At 42.5% G+C, this 15212-nt stretch overlaps 1 protein-coding gene across 3 annotated transcripts in view; it reads right to left on the bottom strand.

Annotated features, from left to right (window-relative positions):
* Nucleotides 1–15212, bottom strand: part of taf2 (TAF2 RNA polymerase II, TATA box binding protein (TBP)-associated factor) — a 40931-nt gene that overhangs the window by 1437 nt on the left and 24282 nt on the right. For 2 of the 3 annotated variants that reach the window (XM_028580599.1, XM_028580600.1), the window contains exons 17-27: nt 15055–15180; nt 12858–12998; nt 12074–12184; nt 11561–11754; nt 10556–10695; nt 10013–10082; nt 8490–8599; nt 2777–3006; nt 1897–2061; nt 1680–1782; nt 798–1114 (exon numbers count right to left, since the gene is read on the bottom strand). In XM_028580599.1, coding sequence (XP_028436400.1) covers nt 816–1114; nt 1680–1782; nt 1897–2061; nt 2777–3006; nt 8490–8599; nt 10013–10082; nt 10556–10695; nt 11561–11754; nt 12074–12184; nt 12858–12998; nt 15055–15180 — 1689 coding nt within the window. In that variant the 3' untranslated portion in view covers nt 798–815. Of the gene's footprint in view, nt 1–245; nt 1115–1679; nt 1783–1896; nt 2062–2776; nt 3007–8489; nt 8600–10012; nt 10083–10555; nt 10696–11560; nt 11755–12073; nt 12185–12857; nt 12999–15054; nt 15181–15212 lie in introns of those variants that run through there. The other variant, XM_028580601.1, reaches the window with a different exon arrangement.

Below are 15212 nucleotides of genomic sequence, written 5' to 3'. Positions count from 1 at the left end.
ATATTCACATTTAACAAGCTGACATTACAGACATTTTTTTCATTAAAAAAATACTCAAAATTATCAATCAATTATCAAAATATTTGGAGACGGGCGTCCGGATAGCGCAGTTGGTAGAGCAGGCGCCCTTATATAGAGGTTTACTCCTCGACGCAGCGGGCCCAGGTTAGACTCCGACCTGCGGCCCTTTGCTGTATGTCATTCCCCCCCCCTCTCTCTCCCCTTTCATGTCTTCAGCTGTCCTGTAAAAATAAAGGCCGAAAATGCCTAAAACTAATCTAATAGTTGACAACTAATCAAGGAATCTTTGCAGCTCTAAGGATAATACCACTGAGTAATGAATATTCAGGGTTTCCCCCAGGGTATTACAAGCCAGGTGGCCCACCGGGCCTGAATTGCCCCCCACCAGGCCTGAGCCACAGGGAATTTAGTTTTAAGGTATTTTTGAGATGTTTATTAAACTACAGTTACAGTGGGGCAGCTCGGTGGGAACTAATATGTAGTCATATTTTGAAATATCCAGTTAGCTTTTAGCACTGACTTAATGTACGGCCCTATGGAATATGTCTTATAGTGAAGCTTTTTTTAAATTCTCAATTTTGCGATTTCGTCGATGATTCTGGTATCACAGAAATATTCATGTTGCCATCAGTCTGTGACTTGCCCCAGCTGGGCTCTCCTCAAAAAAAAGACACTTGCCACTGGGCTAAACCAACTTTTCTGGGGAAAAACCTGATATTTAGATAAACCAAACATGTTTTGCTTTCCATTTATGTATCCAGTTAACTCTAACTGACCCAATAGAGGTTGGATGTTTAGTCGGACAGAGAGGGCGAGCGCAGGGACCTGCCGCTGGCCGGGCTGTTGCTGTAGGCGTGCGAGTTGTCCCTCTCTCGGTCCTTCTCCTTGTCCTTGCTTTCGTGTTTGTGCTTGTGCTTGTGCTTGTGCTTGTGCTTCTTCTTCTTCTTCTTGTGCTCGTGGTGGTGGTGGTGGTGGTGGTGGCCGTGTTCCCCGCCGTGTTTGGAGGACAAAGAGGACGTCTCTTTGGAGAAGGCCGGCACGGGTGTGGCCGGCATGGAGAGCATGGACTGTTCCACTGACGGCGGCTCTTTACCTAACAAGACAAAGAGGACAGGTGTGTGTGTGTGTGTGTTACCAGGTGATGGCTATTTTTATTTATTTTCCAGAATGATGTAAGAAATAGTGTGTGCATGTGTGTGTGTGTGTGTGTGTGTGTGTGCGTGTGTGTGTGTGTGCATGGGTGCCTGTGTGTGTATGTGCGCGTATATCTGTGTGTGTGTGTGTGTGTGTGTGTGTGTGTGTGTGTGCGCGTGTGTGTGTGTGTGTGCATGGGTGCCTGTGTGTGTATGTGCGCGTATCTCTGTGTGCGTGTTTTGTATGTGTGTGTGTGTGTGCGCGCATTGGTGCCTGTGTGTGTGTGTGTGTGTGTGTGTGTGTGTGTGTGTGTGTGTGTGTGTGTGTGCGCGTGCATGCGTGCGCATGGGTGCTTGTGTGTGTGTGTGTGCGTGTGTGCCTGTATGTGCCTGTGTGTGTGCGTGCATGGGCACCTGTGTGCGTGTGTTTTGTGTGTGTGTGTGCGCAATGGGGTGGGTGTGTGTGTGTGTGCATGCGCGTGCATGTGTGTGCGCATGGGTGCTTGTGTGTGTGTGTGTGTGTACCTGGTGTAGAGGGTCTCTCTAACAGATGGAGATGTTGGTGAATGAAAGCCTGACTATCATGAACCGTCTCCATATCAATGTCTTCCTCTTCCATTGTGTTGAACTGTAACAAACCGTAGCTACATATTAACACCAGATAAAAATCTAACAAAAACAGAAGTTTCTAAATGATTAGCCTGAAGAAAAGCAGAGTGTGTAGAGGTCTGCAGTCCGTTACCCGGATCTTGAAGTGGCCTCCTCTTGCATCATCGTCCTGTTGCTGCAGCACCTGTCCTGGCTCTGGGGGGGAGCCCAGCGGGGTCTCAGCCTTCCTCTTCAGGCCCTGAGGGGGCTGGCCCACCCCACACACCCCTAATGAAATAGGATCTGGCTCCTCATCCACCTGGCACACACAAACAAACTTCAATATGGGGTAGCATGGCTAACTTAATGTAACTTTAATACTAATGTGAGTTTATAACACATGGAAAAGGTGCATATGAAACCAGAATGGATGACTTAACATGCTTCCATGTGAAGTCATTTCATGAAATCGTACGAGGTGAAATGTAATCCCATCAGCTCCTTCAACTTGTGCATGATTCATCATAAAGCTGGATGTGCTGATAAAACTGATTCAATCAGATGCTTTATAACCAGAATTGTGCTCTCGACCGTGAGAACAGTGAGTCTGGGTACAAAAGTGATGCAATGGGAACGAGGTACAGCCAAATTCTGTTGGCAGCACTTCAGTAGCCATAATTACTGTACATAGATCCAACCTAAGATAACACAGTTTTTATGAAGTCGTTACTATCTGTGTGCCATCTGAAAGGTTTCCTAAATCAAAGACATTAAAAACAGGGAAATGAAGACCACCAAGCAGCTCGCTGATGACATCACCATGAGCAAAGAAACCAATGAAAGTCAAGTTGCAGCTTGATGTAGTACGTCTTTAACTAATGTGTGTGTTGGCTGAAACGATACAATTCATGGTCAAAATACAAATACGACCTGTCAAGAAATAAGTTCAAATCCAGTTTGGTCAGCAGTTCATAAAGTGCATTTTCTATTTATACTAAACCAACTGTCCTGACAAACGAGCGCACACCACTTACAGCCGTGTAGCACATGCCCACGCCATGGATGCCGATACTGGCAGGGGTGTCCACAACGGGGCCGACCTCCAGCTCAGGCTTGATGGTGGGGTTCAGGACAGCTTTTTTCTCCTTCAGGTTGAGCACGAGGCCCAGTTCTGGCAGCGGAAGGCAGGAGGGTCGAGTCAAACCGAACAAAGTGTAGTAGAGGTTCACGGCATCACAGCGCAGCCGCCAGTCGTGGGAGGTACCTGAGAAAAGAAAGGGCAAGGTGGAAGGGAGGCAAAGCCAGTTAGATCAAATGTAGTCTCGCATTGCACAACCTTCCTCCACGAGCTAGTCCACACAGCATTCCAGGATGGGAGTAAAAGTGCTCTGGTTAATTGGCACTTCTTTAAACCAATCACAATCGTCTTGGGCGGTGTTAAGCGACAATGCCTCTGCAAAATCGCCCCGGGAAGGAACTAATTTTGGTGGAACATGTGTACGTTCAAAAGTTGTTTAAGTCATGCAACAGAAAATTCAGATTGGACGGATAGTCTAGCTAGCTGTCTGGATTTACCCTGCAGAGATCTGAGGAGCAGTTAATCATAGTCCTCAGAAATCCACCGGAGTTTAGAACGGCAACACAAAGGAAGAGGAAGGTGACAGACGAAAATGAGGGACATCCGGCGGAATTTCCGAAGCAATCCCGGAAATGAAACGTCGGCTAATTGTGAATTGATGAAAAAGGCTTACCGGCAAAACAAACCAGCCACCAGTACCGTGAGTTGGATGAAGAGGCAGAGAGATGGAGACAGAAAGAGTGGGAGGAGGGAAGAAACAGGAATAGCCGTGTTTCCATTCAACTGTCTGGAAAAAAAAGTAGCGTGAATCCGGTGTGTTTCCGTCAGCTGGTTTGGAGTGAATAAACCGGGCTACAGCGTAGTTTGGTCAGAAGTCGGTGCTTTAGGCTACGCATGGCGGAAACCAGCCAGTAAACAGAGGAGAAGAAGAAGAAGAAGTTGCTAACAAGAAACAAAACAAGAGGCCTTGGCCATCGAACCATCTACGAGAGAAACATGGAGAGAGGTCTTCAGGAATTAGTTTTAACTAGCTGGGCGATATGGAGAAAATCAAATACCACAATATTTTTGACCAAATACCTCGATATCAATATTGCGGCAATATTATAGGGTTGACTAATGGTGCTTTCTCAAAATACTTACACAATGAGATTTTTGATAAATAATCATCAGTAATGTGGATATAATGACTAAGTGGGTAAATGTAAATAATAAAACAGCTAGAACAGTCTGAAAAGTTCAGAAAATCACACCACTTTACTGTAATGCAGCCTTTAAAACCAGGAAAAGACGACACCTATCAAGATATCACGATATCCAAAATTGAAGACGATATCTAGCCTCATATATCATTGTGGATATAATATTGACATATTGCCCAGCACTAGTTTGAACAGTTCTTTCATGTCAGCTAGTGTCGGCCATGTTTCATGTTGTCCAGAGACAAAGAAACGTTATAGGAAGATCATTGTCGGGAACATCCTCTGCCCACAGCTTTCCAACGTCAGACAAACGAGGGCAACTCCATGAGCACTTTCGAGTAAAGACAGTTATCCCCACTCCAACAATTATTGTATCTTGCTCCTGCTTCTCATCCCACATGTTAGTGTGTGGCCATTCGGAAAAGCTATCCTTCAGACATGGTTGTGGTACAAATTCATTTTAGTACCAGAGTGCATCCCAGCCATTAATCCTGAGCTGCTTGTTTTATCGACTTAACCACAGAGACATGTTAACTTAAGACAAGACGATCAGCTCTCAGCGACATGAGAGCTAAATACATCTTTAAACGCGTCATTTGAGGAGCAGTGTTTTAAGAGTTGGAATTAATTAAACACAAACTATTGCTGAAGCTGACAATCCAAAGGCCAGGCACCTAACATGGGGGGTTGACTGTGGCTTTAGAAGAAGGTTGAAATAAATGGCTCGAACTGCAGCAGAAAGTACACAGAGTTGTTGTTCTTACGGCACTGACCTTCAGCCAGTGAAACATCATCCTGTGTGAGTGTGTGTTTAACACGTGGGCGGCTGTGGGTTGGGGGGGAAAGGCACCAACACATCTCTATAACATGGTATTTAGGGTTACCACTCTGGTCACTGTGTATTTAAACTGGCAGCACAGGCCAGGCTGTCCAGCAGCAGCAGCAGCAGCAGCCACCCACACCGACTGACCGACAAACACAAGCTCACTGGAAACAATCAGCATCAACATTTTTGTTCATCCTTCAAGCTTGTGAGTCAACAAATGAAATAAATTGCTGCAATAAGAGCCCAGTGGTATTCAGAAAAACGGAATAGTGAACATATAGTTGTAGATGGGATGTGTTTGCATTGGCAGACTGAACCATAATGGCCTGGCTAGCTAGCTGAAAGACACATAGGACCCCCAGGAAGACAGAGAAATAATGAAACCTGAGGACTCAATAGAAGGCAGAACCATGTGCGTATATGGTGGAGGCACGGCCAAAAAGTAGACCTTAAACCTTTTCAGTTCATAGACTGGATAAAACAACAGTTCATATGAAATGGAAAAATTCAGGACAGCAGTAGTGTTATAATGGAAGTGGCACTGCAAAGACGACCGGTCAAGTCAATGAAATAGTGCGGAAACAGTTGATGAAACGATTCAACACAATTCACTATTGATGAAAAATGTATATATATAAGAATATCTTCGTGTTTTGGACTCTTGGTCGCACAAAACAATCCATTTAGCAGTCATCTTGGACATCAAAAACTTGTTTCAGTTTCTTCTACATTTTATAGAATAAATGATTATTAAAACCACACAGTTACAATACACGTGGCTATACACTGACTGGAAATTAATGTGCAGCCATGTACACAGAAGTAAACTAGTGGAACTGGAAGTAAAGCAAGATAGTGCAGCTAGTCCCAAAAATTCCCCTCAGAAAAGAAGAACAGGTAAAAAGAGTGAAATCTCAGTGAAATATAGAATGAAATGAACAGCTAAGCTTCAAGGGTTTCCACTTGATTAGAACAGAGAGAGCTAAGGTCTGGAAAGCAGCGGATAGAGAAACATGAGTGCTGCACACCAACTCTGTCACTGTGATTCCTTTAAAGTTCATTCAGAACTCCTTGGCAGCTTTCATGGACGATGACGTTCAAACGGTGTCAGCGAGTTGTGCAACAGCAGACAGGCAGTCTGACAGAAGTCTGTCCAGTCAAACACATGTGGAAAGGGAAACCAACTGAACTGAACTCTGCGTCGGTCCCTCCGAAGGACAGAAAGCCATCTGTTATCATCTCTTGTTATGAATGGGATGATAACAGATTAGGGCTGCACGATATGAGGAAAATATCTAGTTGTGATTATTTTGACTGATATTGTGACTGCGATATGATTCACGATATTGGAGGGAATGATCGTTTTTGTATCATTATTCTCATTTTCATTGAAAATTATTAACATTGAAAGAAATTAAAATGATTATAGTCAGTGCTCGAAGTGGGCCGGTACTCACCGGTACACAGTACCGGCACTTCTACATTTTACTCTTAAGCGTACCTGCACTTTTTCTTACGTACCGCTACTTCTCGCATGTAGCCGGTACTCTATCACTGATTGGTAATGACCCTAACGTTACATAAACTACACTACCCAGAGGGCACTACGTGATTTACCTCAGATCTTGACGAATCACATAAAGGCAAGCAGTCGGCCCACCCTATCAGAGGTTTGCTTCTCCACGGACGCTAGTTCAAAAAAGCTGTCTGATGCCTGTGGCCTGACGTAACAGATTTTTCACTGCTGAAAACGTAGAAACTAAAAAGAAGTGTGTGGAGTTTGTAAGTCGTTATGTTAACCTGGCTTCAGAAAGGTACTAAAAGAACGCGTGTGCCAGAGCCAGACACGTCAACACAGGTCCAAGTCCAACCAGAAACATCAGGAGGTACAATTCAACGTTCAAGCTAACATTAGCGTTGATGTGAGCACAACAGCTAGCATTAATGAGGAGTCTGCAGCTACCAACCTTAATGTTACCTTAGTCAATGACACCAACGTCAACAATAACGTGAGTAACGAAACACGTGGACGGCCAGACTGTTGGTCAAGGGACCAAATTATGTATTTTTGCTCTTTTGTGTTTCCCTTTGCTAGGGAACACAGAGAGCAGAAATCATATTAACTAAATAAGCGGATCCCTGAACACTGATACTAGCATGTTCTGTGAACCACAGGGGTGGTAAACTAGTTTTGTTTTTATGTCCATTAATGAAAAAGAACCCTGCTGGACTCTTGGTCACCTCCCTGACCAAAGCCCTTTCTGCATGCTTACTGGGTTTGGTTTAAGCCAGCTCAAGAAGGAGCCCTGCTGATTCTATACTTCTCAGTCAGTGATGGAGCCAACTGTGCTGCAGGGAACTGTAAATATTTCAGAAGTTCTTAGGAAATGTGCTTTAAATGAAGTCCATGACACAACAAAAGTCACTCTGGTTTATCTAAACATTCAGACAGCACCAGTAGGTTGTGTGTGTGTGTGTGTGTGTGTGTGTGTGTGTGTGTGTGTGTGTGTGTGTGTGTGTGTGTGTGTGATGTTATTATCATATTCCGTTAGTAGCATGTCTGTGTTTTTGTTCCTGCATGCTGCCTACTCTTATATCCCTGGCTGTCTCGAGCTCTCTGCAACGCTGTTGCCTTGAAAATAATGTTATTTTTAGTTTCATAAAATGTCCCTGAATTCACCAATGTAGGACATTAGGCTAACGTTACTACAAAACTTCTTCTCTCTTATGTCGTCTCCTTCTGTTATTTATTAGTCTGGCATTACCAGAGCTACAGCGCTGTCTGGAGTTGCCGATGAAATGCGTAGTCATCGCAGTGGCTGTGAAACGGTTTCATTTCCTAAAAGTTGTTGGGGCAAGGTGGAGGGTGGGGGTGTGGCCTTGACCAACTGCCACTTTGCTCGTTTGGAAGCCATGATGTCTCTCTCTTTCTCATGGGTGGGCCAAATTCTCTGGGCGGGCAAAGCAGAGAAAGGGGAGGTAACCTCTGAGCTTTCATTTTCTCAAAGGCAGAGCAGGATAACCAGGGCTCGGTTTACACCTATCGCCATTTCTAGCCACTGGGGGACCATAGGCAGGCTGGGGGAACTCATATTAATGTTAAAAAACCTCAAAGTGAAATTTTCATGCCATGGGACCTTTAAAAACATATTTCTCTCCTGCACAGGTCCTGCCACCTGTCAGTAGATCTCCTTATGTTGGCACGCAGGCAGACTGTGTGAAGTGCTTTAAATTGTTTTACTTGATTTATGTGAAAGTAACAACTGACATTACAAACTCACAACCAGCCAATATCCAAATGGAAATGATGCACGTGTGTATTTGCATATAGAGCGGGGAAGTGAGATTGGATCACAAGTGGTCACTGAGGACTAATGAGAAGATAAATTCTGCTGCCAGGTGAAAACACATGTACCTAGAGCTGCCCGATCAGATTTTAATACCAGGTCAGAACAGGCCCTGTGTGTGTTCTGTTATCCCCTTTAAAACCCTTTTGTCTCAGAACTGTGGCCTCCAAATGAAAAACAAAAACAGCAATTTTTTCATCAATAATATTAATTTGCTTTGAATAAAAACTAAATAAAAAGGGAACACCCCGTTAAATACTCTCAAATCTTTTTTGTCTCTATAAATTTCCTCACCTGAGTTCATTAGTTTCCAGAGCTGGTCGACCAGAGCTTCGTTACACAGAGCTGAGTCTGTTGTCTTGGTGAAAGGTGGATTCTTACTGAGCATACCCAGGATCTTATGTCTAATTGGACAACAAAAAGACAACAAGAAGACGATTAAAATCCATGCTGGCTGTTTCTAAGTTACAGATCATTTAAAATAAACTACATCTACATAAAATGAGATTAGTCAAACAGAGTACCCACACACGATCACTTATCCAGACGGTAAAATACACTAAATGGTAACTGGTATTACTAAACTGTAATCTACAGGTTTGTCTGTGTGACTGTGTCAGAAAAGTGGTTGCATATCATTGTAATGGCAGAGGCAGAAGAGTTCACATATTTTCAAGTCTATCTTAAAAACAATACTAAAATACTCATATATGTACACTGAAAGGCTTATTGGTTGCTGTTATTGTTCATGCCAGAAAGACGTTTAACAATTTCAGACCTGTTCTATGCAAAAGGCATTCCAAAGTTTCAGCCTTTTTTAGTATGAAGTTCCCTCCTTGTTTTTCTTGCTGTGCCGCAGCAAGAAAGTAAGTAAGACAAAGCAGGGATTTCACTCTCACTTTGGAGGACACACACTTGATTTGTCTAACTTGGAAAGCTAAAGCCTCATATCATCTTTAGCTGAAATTAAGAAGTCACCCAAAAATGAAACAACGTCTCTGGCTTTTGTTACCCTTTGCTCTTTACTTACACTGAAATCGCTTTAGGAAGGGATCCTTTTGTGCCCAGTATGGACAGCCAAAAACGTTTTCAATGTACATTTGGGTATGCAGTTATTGTATTAAAGGAGAATTCCGGTCCATTTCAACCCGTAGCTCTGTGGTTTGTAAATTTGGAGTGCTTTAACTAGCAGGAGACAAGTTATAATTGAGGTAAGTTTGGAGACACTACCTTATTTGATCATTAAATTAATGAATATTTTTGTTGTATCTCTTTTCGGTGTTGTAGTTTGTAGACAGTCCCTAAGTCTTGCCGTCTCTACACCGGAACTAAACAGAGCTGAATTATTACGACTTTCATGCATTTCTTTCACATCTACTGCAGTCAGATTCACTGTGTTCACTCAGAAGGAATCACTTCACACGGGTAGGCACTTGTAATGATATTTTGAACATGTTAAGAGGATGAAACCACGTTTAAAACGTAGGATAGCACGGTGTAGGCAGCACCGATTGTTTTCCTTTTTCCTCGCTACTGATGGTACTCGAATTTAAAAAAAAACAGAGCTACGTGTTGAAATCGACCGGAATTCCGGAAAAAAATGAACCTATACTTTAAGGCCTCTGAAGGTGTCAAGGGACCAATTCTAAAAAAACATCCCTGATTAGAAGATAAAAATTGACACATTTGGGAAGACGAGATTTAATGACATACAAACCATGAAAAAAACGTTGAGGGAAGGACACTGCACTTACAGTGATAATGTACACATGAGCGTGTATGTAATGAATGCATGTGTGTGCGGGCTGTTAGCTGACCTGACATAATGAGCTGGATCATTCTGGACCATGTTGAGCAGCCACTGCAGCTCCGCTGAGCTTCTTTCAACTGAGGCACAAACAAAGACATCGTGAACACATCAGAGACCTGAACACATGGACACATGTGACTGTGAAAAAACATCCTCAAGATCCTGTCAAAATAAAACCCAACCGTGGTTACTTTCAACAAACGTTCAAATATTATGCTTACTGGCATTAGAGGATTTGGCCTTAATTAACCTCCACCTATCAGCGCCGCATACCAAAAGAAAATAATTTGTGTTTTTTAACTATAAGATGTGTGGGAAATTAAAATGTGGGTCACAGTCTGATTAAACATGGGATTGTAAGAATCTGAGTATTTACACATTCTATTAATACACTGACAGATATATCCACCTTAACTGGCTTCAACAAACCTATAACATCTCCAGGACCTGTGAGCTAGGTCAATGAGCTTCACAAAAATGCTAATAATAATAATAATAATAATAATAATAATACCAATAACCGCTAGCATACTTGAGATACATGTCCTACCTCTAGTATAGTCCACCAGAGCCTCCAGTGCAGCGACGCGCACGTCCACAAAGTGTCCGTACTCGGCGTAGGACTTGAAGAGTGACGCGTCACTGGGAATATGGCCGTTCCTCTGAAGCTGACGGATCGCACTCAGACAACTGGAGAGAGGAGGGGACCAGAGGAATCAGGGATCTTCTAGTTGTGCGTGAAATGAATGCAGAAAGATGTCTAACGGAAGGCAATACGCCACAGTTTGCTCTTCATTTTGGATAAAGTAAATATAAAATACATGAATGAAACCTCGTGACTCCCTCTCTCATTCCCACAAACCTTACGGTTACTTTTCTTATTTAATATGTTAAACTGACGGTGGCAGATAAAGTTATGCTGCCTTCAAGTGCCTGAAAACAAATATGAGAATTACAAGCTGAGCTGACATAATATTAACATGGGACACATACGTATGCCAGAGATACATTTTTTTTTTTGGAATCCCTCAGTAATGTTTACAGGCGGAGGGCATGGAAACTTTGTTAACTGAAGATAAATGCTATATTTTGCGTTATATTTTCATTGAAAGTTATCAGCATAAATAAATAAAAACATTTTGTGTGGTTAACATACATCTACACTCTTTCACATATTACATATTATTTGTGGTTTATTGAAGACCAATATTATTTTTATTTTCTGACTTTTTAAGCAAAGGCTAAACAAGACTAATTGCATACATTGGTGTTATGAAACAGGTATTGTATCCTATAAAAATGTGTTGTTTCCTTATTTTTTTATCCAATTATTGTGGCAGAATCCTAGCAAGAACACCTAAGCCTGATTTCCTAAAATAATTAGTGGCTGCTCATGGTTGGAGATAAGAGGATTCTTTACGCGGTTTACAGTAATAGGAAGGAATATAGCAACATTTGAAATTATTTTAACAGCTGAGATGAAAAGTTGCTAGGAGGAACCGGTTTTTAGGGGATCACGTGTGGAACATGTAGAGGCAAAGACTACGCTCCTAACCGGACAGTGATGGTGTTTCTGAAGCTCGGCAGCAGTTTCTCCATGTTGAGAAAGCGTGTGATCTCCTCCAAGATGAGACGGACGTCAGCGTTCAAGTTGTCCACTGTGCGCACCTCGTTGCTGATGCTGATGGCGGGGGTCAGAGAGTTGGTCAGTGCTTCAATCAGATCGGCACGGTAGTAGTTATCAGAAAACTGAAGACACAGGGAGAAGGAGGAGAAGTTAAACCCCTGTTTGTGGATGCAGATCACTGGGGCCTCAGTTTTACTGTTAGCATCTGTAAAATAACATTTTCAAAATAAGGTTTTAAATATGCCACAGGTTTTTAACCACTAATGTTTAAAATACCACTGAATAACTTGGAAATTAAATACTGTGTGTACTTGATGGCTTTTGGCCATAGGCCATAATTGATCGCATCTTTAAGAGTTACTATGCATGTAAAAGTGTGAGTGTGTGTGTGTGTGTGTGTATGTATGTATGTATATGTGCGTGTGGCGTGCATGTCTTTACTTTGTTTTTTCTGTTGTCGTTGTACTTGATGAGGTCAAGGATGAAGTTGAGGACATCTTTGGGACAGAGGTTCTGGACATCTCTAAGTAGCGCCATGGCAACGGGCATCGTCTGACATGGACAACAAAGAGAAGACCATAATCATTAGGGCTGTGTATTGGCAAGAATCTGGCGATACGATACATATCACGATACATGGGTCTCGATTCAATATATTGCGATACTGTGTGTAAGGCAATATATTGGGATTTCTTTTAAGTATAATTTTAGAAAAACTAATATTTAAAAAAGATATGATGTTCATAAAAGTCAAAAAGTTGACTTTAGGTAAACAATTCAGTACACAGAAAATCAAACGGCCAGTTTGGGATTGTGGTTTCCAGGTTCTTAGTGAGCTAATGTTGATATGCTAAAGTAGGCCAAAGGTCAGCCATCGCTACATTGTTAGCTTCTAGCAAAAAGTCAGGCACTGTTAGGCACTGTTAGGCAAGGACACTAGTGGTGCGTCTCAGCATAGCCATCTAGCGGAAGGGGGTTTAAACACAACATAAACGTGAACCACATGAATATTTTTTAATGTTTAACGGACTGGGACATTTTACTGCTGAAAAATGGTTTAGAAATATATCTATAGGTTAAGGTATTGTTAGCAGCTGACGTATACATCTGTGATAAGCTAAAATCGCCTGGAATGACCGATTATTTTAGTTTTTTACAGTCAGTGTGTTTACGGTCCTGAGAACTAGTGTGTGTTGAACTGTGTGTGCCTGTCCGTTAGACGTACCTTCTGCAGGAAGTAACTCTGGAAGCTGATGAAGTTGTTGGTCTTGACGATGTTGGGGCAGCTCTTACAGCAGAACATTCGGGTGAACAGGGACTTCATAGCCGGCGGGCCCTGCCACGTGCTCACCATGGAGTTGGCTATCTGCACGGTTTACACACACACACACACACACACACACGCACACACACAGACACACACACACGAGAAGAGAAGAACGCAACTCTACTTTAGTCAATTTCTTCAGTTCACGTCTGTCTAAGCTGCCGCACGCGGAGGACGGCATCCATCGGGGGTCCTCCATTTGCTGTGATCACAGTAGAAATAATGGCCAAACTAAACATTCAACAATTCTGCAAAGCATGTGGAATGTAAAATATACACGCACTCTCAAGAGTTATGGTAGTTACATGAGAAAGGCTGCATGGCACACAAATGACAAGTCAAGAATGTTGTAGCTTGTGTAACAATGTCCTTTCTGTCCGTTATAATCTCTGTGGTGAGAACTGAACTACAAGGTAAAAGGCAAATGTACACATGAGCAGCACATGATGTTTCCACAGGCATGAAGACTGGCGGCTCCAGTGGCCTTTGGGTTCCAACAGGATATTGGGGAATTTATGTTAATGTGGTAATATAGGGCTAAGGGTCACTGACACAGGATGTTGTCATTTGGCAGGGCAAATAAAGGGGGGCATGCACACCGGAATGTTTTTGTACGTGTGTATGCCCGCATTCATGAACACATCTGTATTTTTTTGTGTGTCAGAGTTGTTAACATGTGCATGACAGCCCTGGGCTTTCTACCAATAACAAGCACGTCAATGCCTTCCCAACAAATCATAATGCAGCCAAGTCCATCCGAGGTCAGTCATATTTCACTTTGTGGGCAGTGTGGGTATGGAAGTCTGTGAGTGGGAGTCAGAATGTGTGTGTGTGTGTGTGTGTGTGTGTGTGTGTGTGTGTGTGTGTGTGTGTGTGTGTGTGTGTGTGTGTGGTAGTATATACCAAAGGCCATTACGATGGAGTCTGTTGGGGGTTCTGTGGCCAAACACAACAACTTAATGAAAGAAGTGAAGTGCTGCCATTTCAACCTCCACTCAGTTTATCATGTTGTAAAAATATTGGTTCAGGTGGAACCCGAATGGTGGAAATCCAGTGCGGTTGAAGCTGGAATAGACCAAATCCAGAGAATAGAGAGTTTCCTGGAGCAACAGAATAGGATTATTCAGGTGGGTGGCCTCACTGGCTCAGAAGTGATATGCTGTTCACATACTGTAGCCCGTTTCACAATATTGTTTGAACTGAGGTTTTTGAAAACAGTTAAGATTTTCACCAAAATAAATGAGAGATGAGACATTGTCACCATCCATTAAAAAACTATCAGAGCTGAGTCAAGCTAGTTTGAGAGTCTATAAACTGGACGTTAAATTACTCCTTATCAGTGGTGGAAGAAGTATTCAGATCCGTTACTTGAGTAAAATTACCAATACCACACTTTACAAATACCATGTTACAAGTAACAGTCCTGCATTGAAAATGTTACTTTAGTAAAAGTGTGTCCGGAAAATCTACTTAAAGTATTAAAAGTAAAGAACTCTCGTCCCATTGTAGTAAGTGTAAAGGATCCAAACAGTTGTGTGTTTAATGGTCTAATCATTTCAGCTGGACCTGTATGCCGTTATATTGTTGGCTAGTTTACTTTAGACTCAAGTAAAGTACAAGTACCTTTAACATTTGGACTTAAGTACAGTACTGGAGTAAATGTACTTAGTTACATTTCACCACTGCTCTGAAACAGAGTGCATTTAAGTCCCGCCCCCACCAGAGGGGGAAGACAAAGACTCGCTCTCCATTGACTGGAAGGTGCCTCCTCATCAACTCCCTCAGCTAGCAAACAACAACTACAACAACAACAACAACAACAACAACAACAACAACATGCCTAAAAGCTGCAGTGTGGTGAAATGCACTAACAACGGAACTACATTTTTATAAGCTGCCGAACCGAAAAAAGTGGATAGAGACGTGAGGCATCAAAAGGAAGAATGGGTAAACTGACACTCAGTGTGCCTAATGGTATGTGTGTGCACTGACTTTTTGACCTCACATATGTCAGTTTTAGGCTAACTGTATTCCTGTAAGTTAAGCTAGAGCATTGACAAACAATTGTCTTACAGACACAAAAACTGACACATACCTTGGCCAAACAGAAGCAGGCCTGCATGCGGACTTTGTAGAAACACTGTTCTTGCTCTAGGATGTCTGTCAGAGCCAGTCTGGAGGCAGGAGTTGGGAACTTCTCCAATGCTGAGATGGCCTCCTCCTAGCAGAGAGATAAGGTAAATGTTTATCTGA

Source organism: Perca flavescens, chromosome 6 (assembly GCF_004354835.1).
Source record: "Perca flavescens isolate YP-PL-M2 chromosome 6, PFLA_1.0, whole genome shotgun sequence".
Taxonomy (NCBI): Eukaryota; Metazoa; Chordata; class Actinopteri; order Perciformes; family Percidae; genus Perca; species Perca flavescens.
Note: the sequence above shows the minus strand (reverse complement) of the source record. Positions and strands in the feature narration are given on the sequence as shown.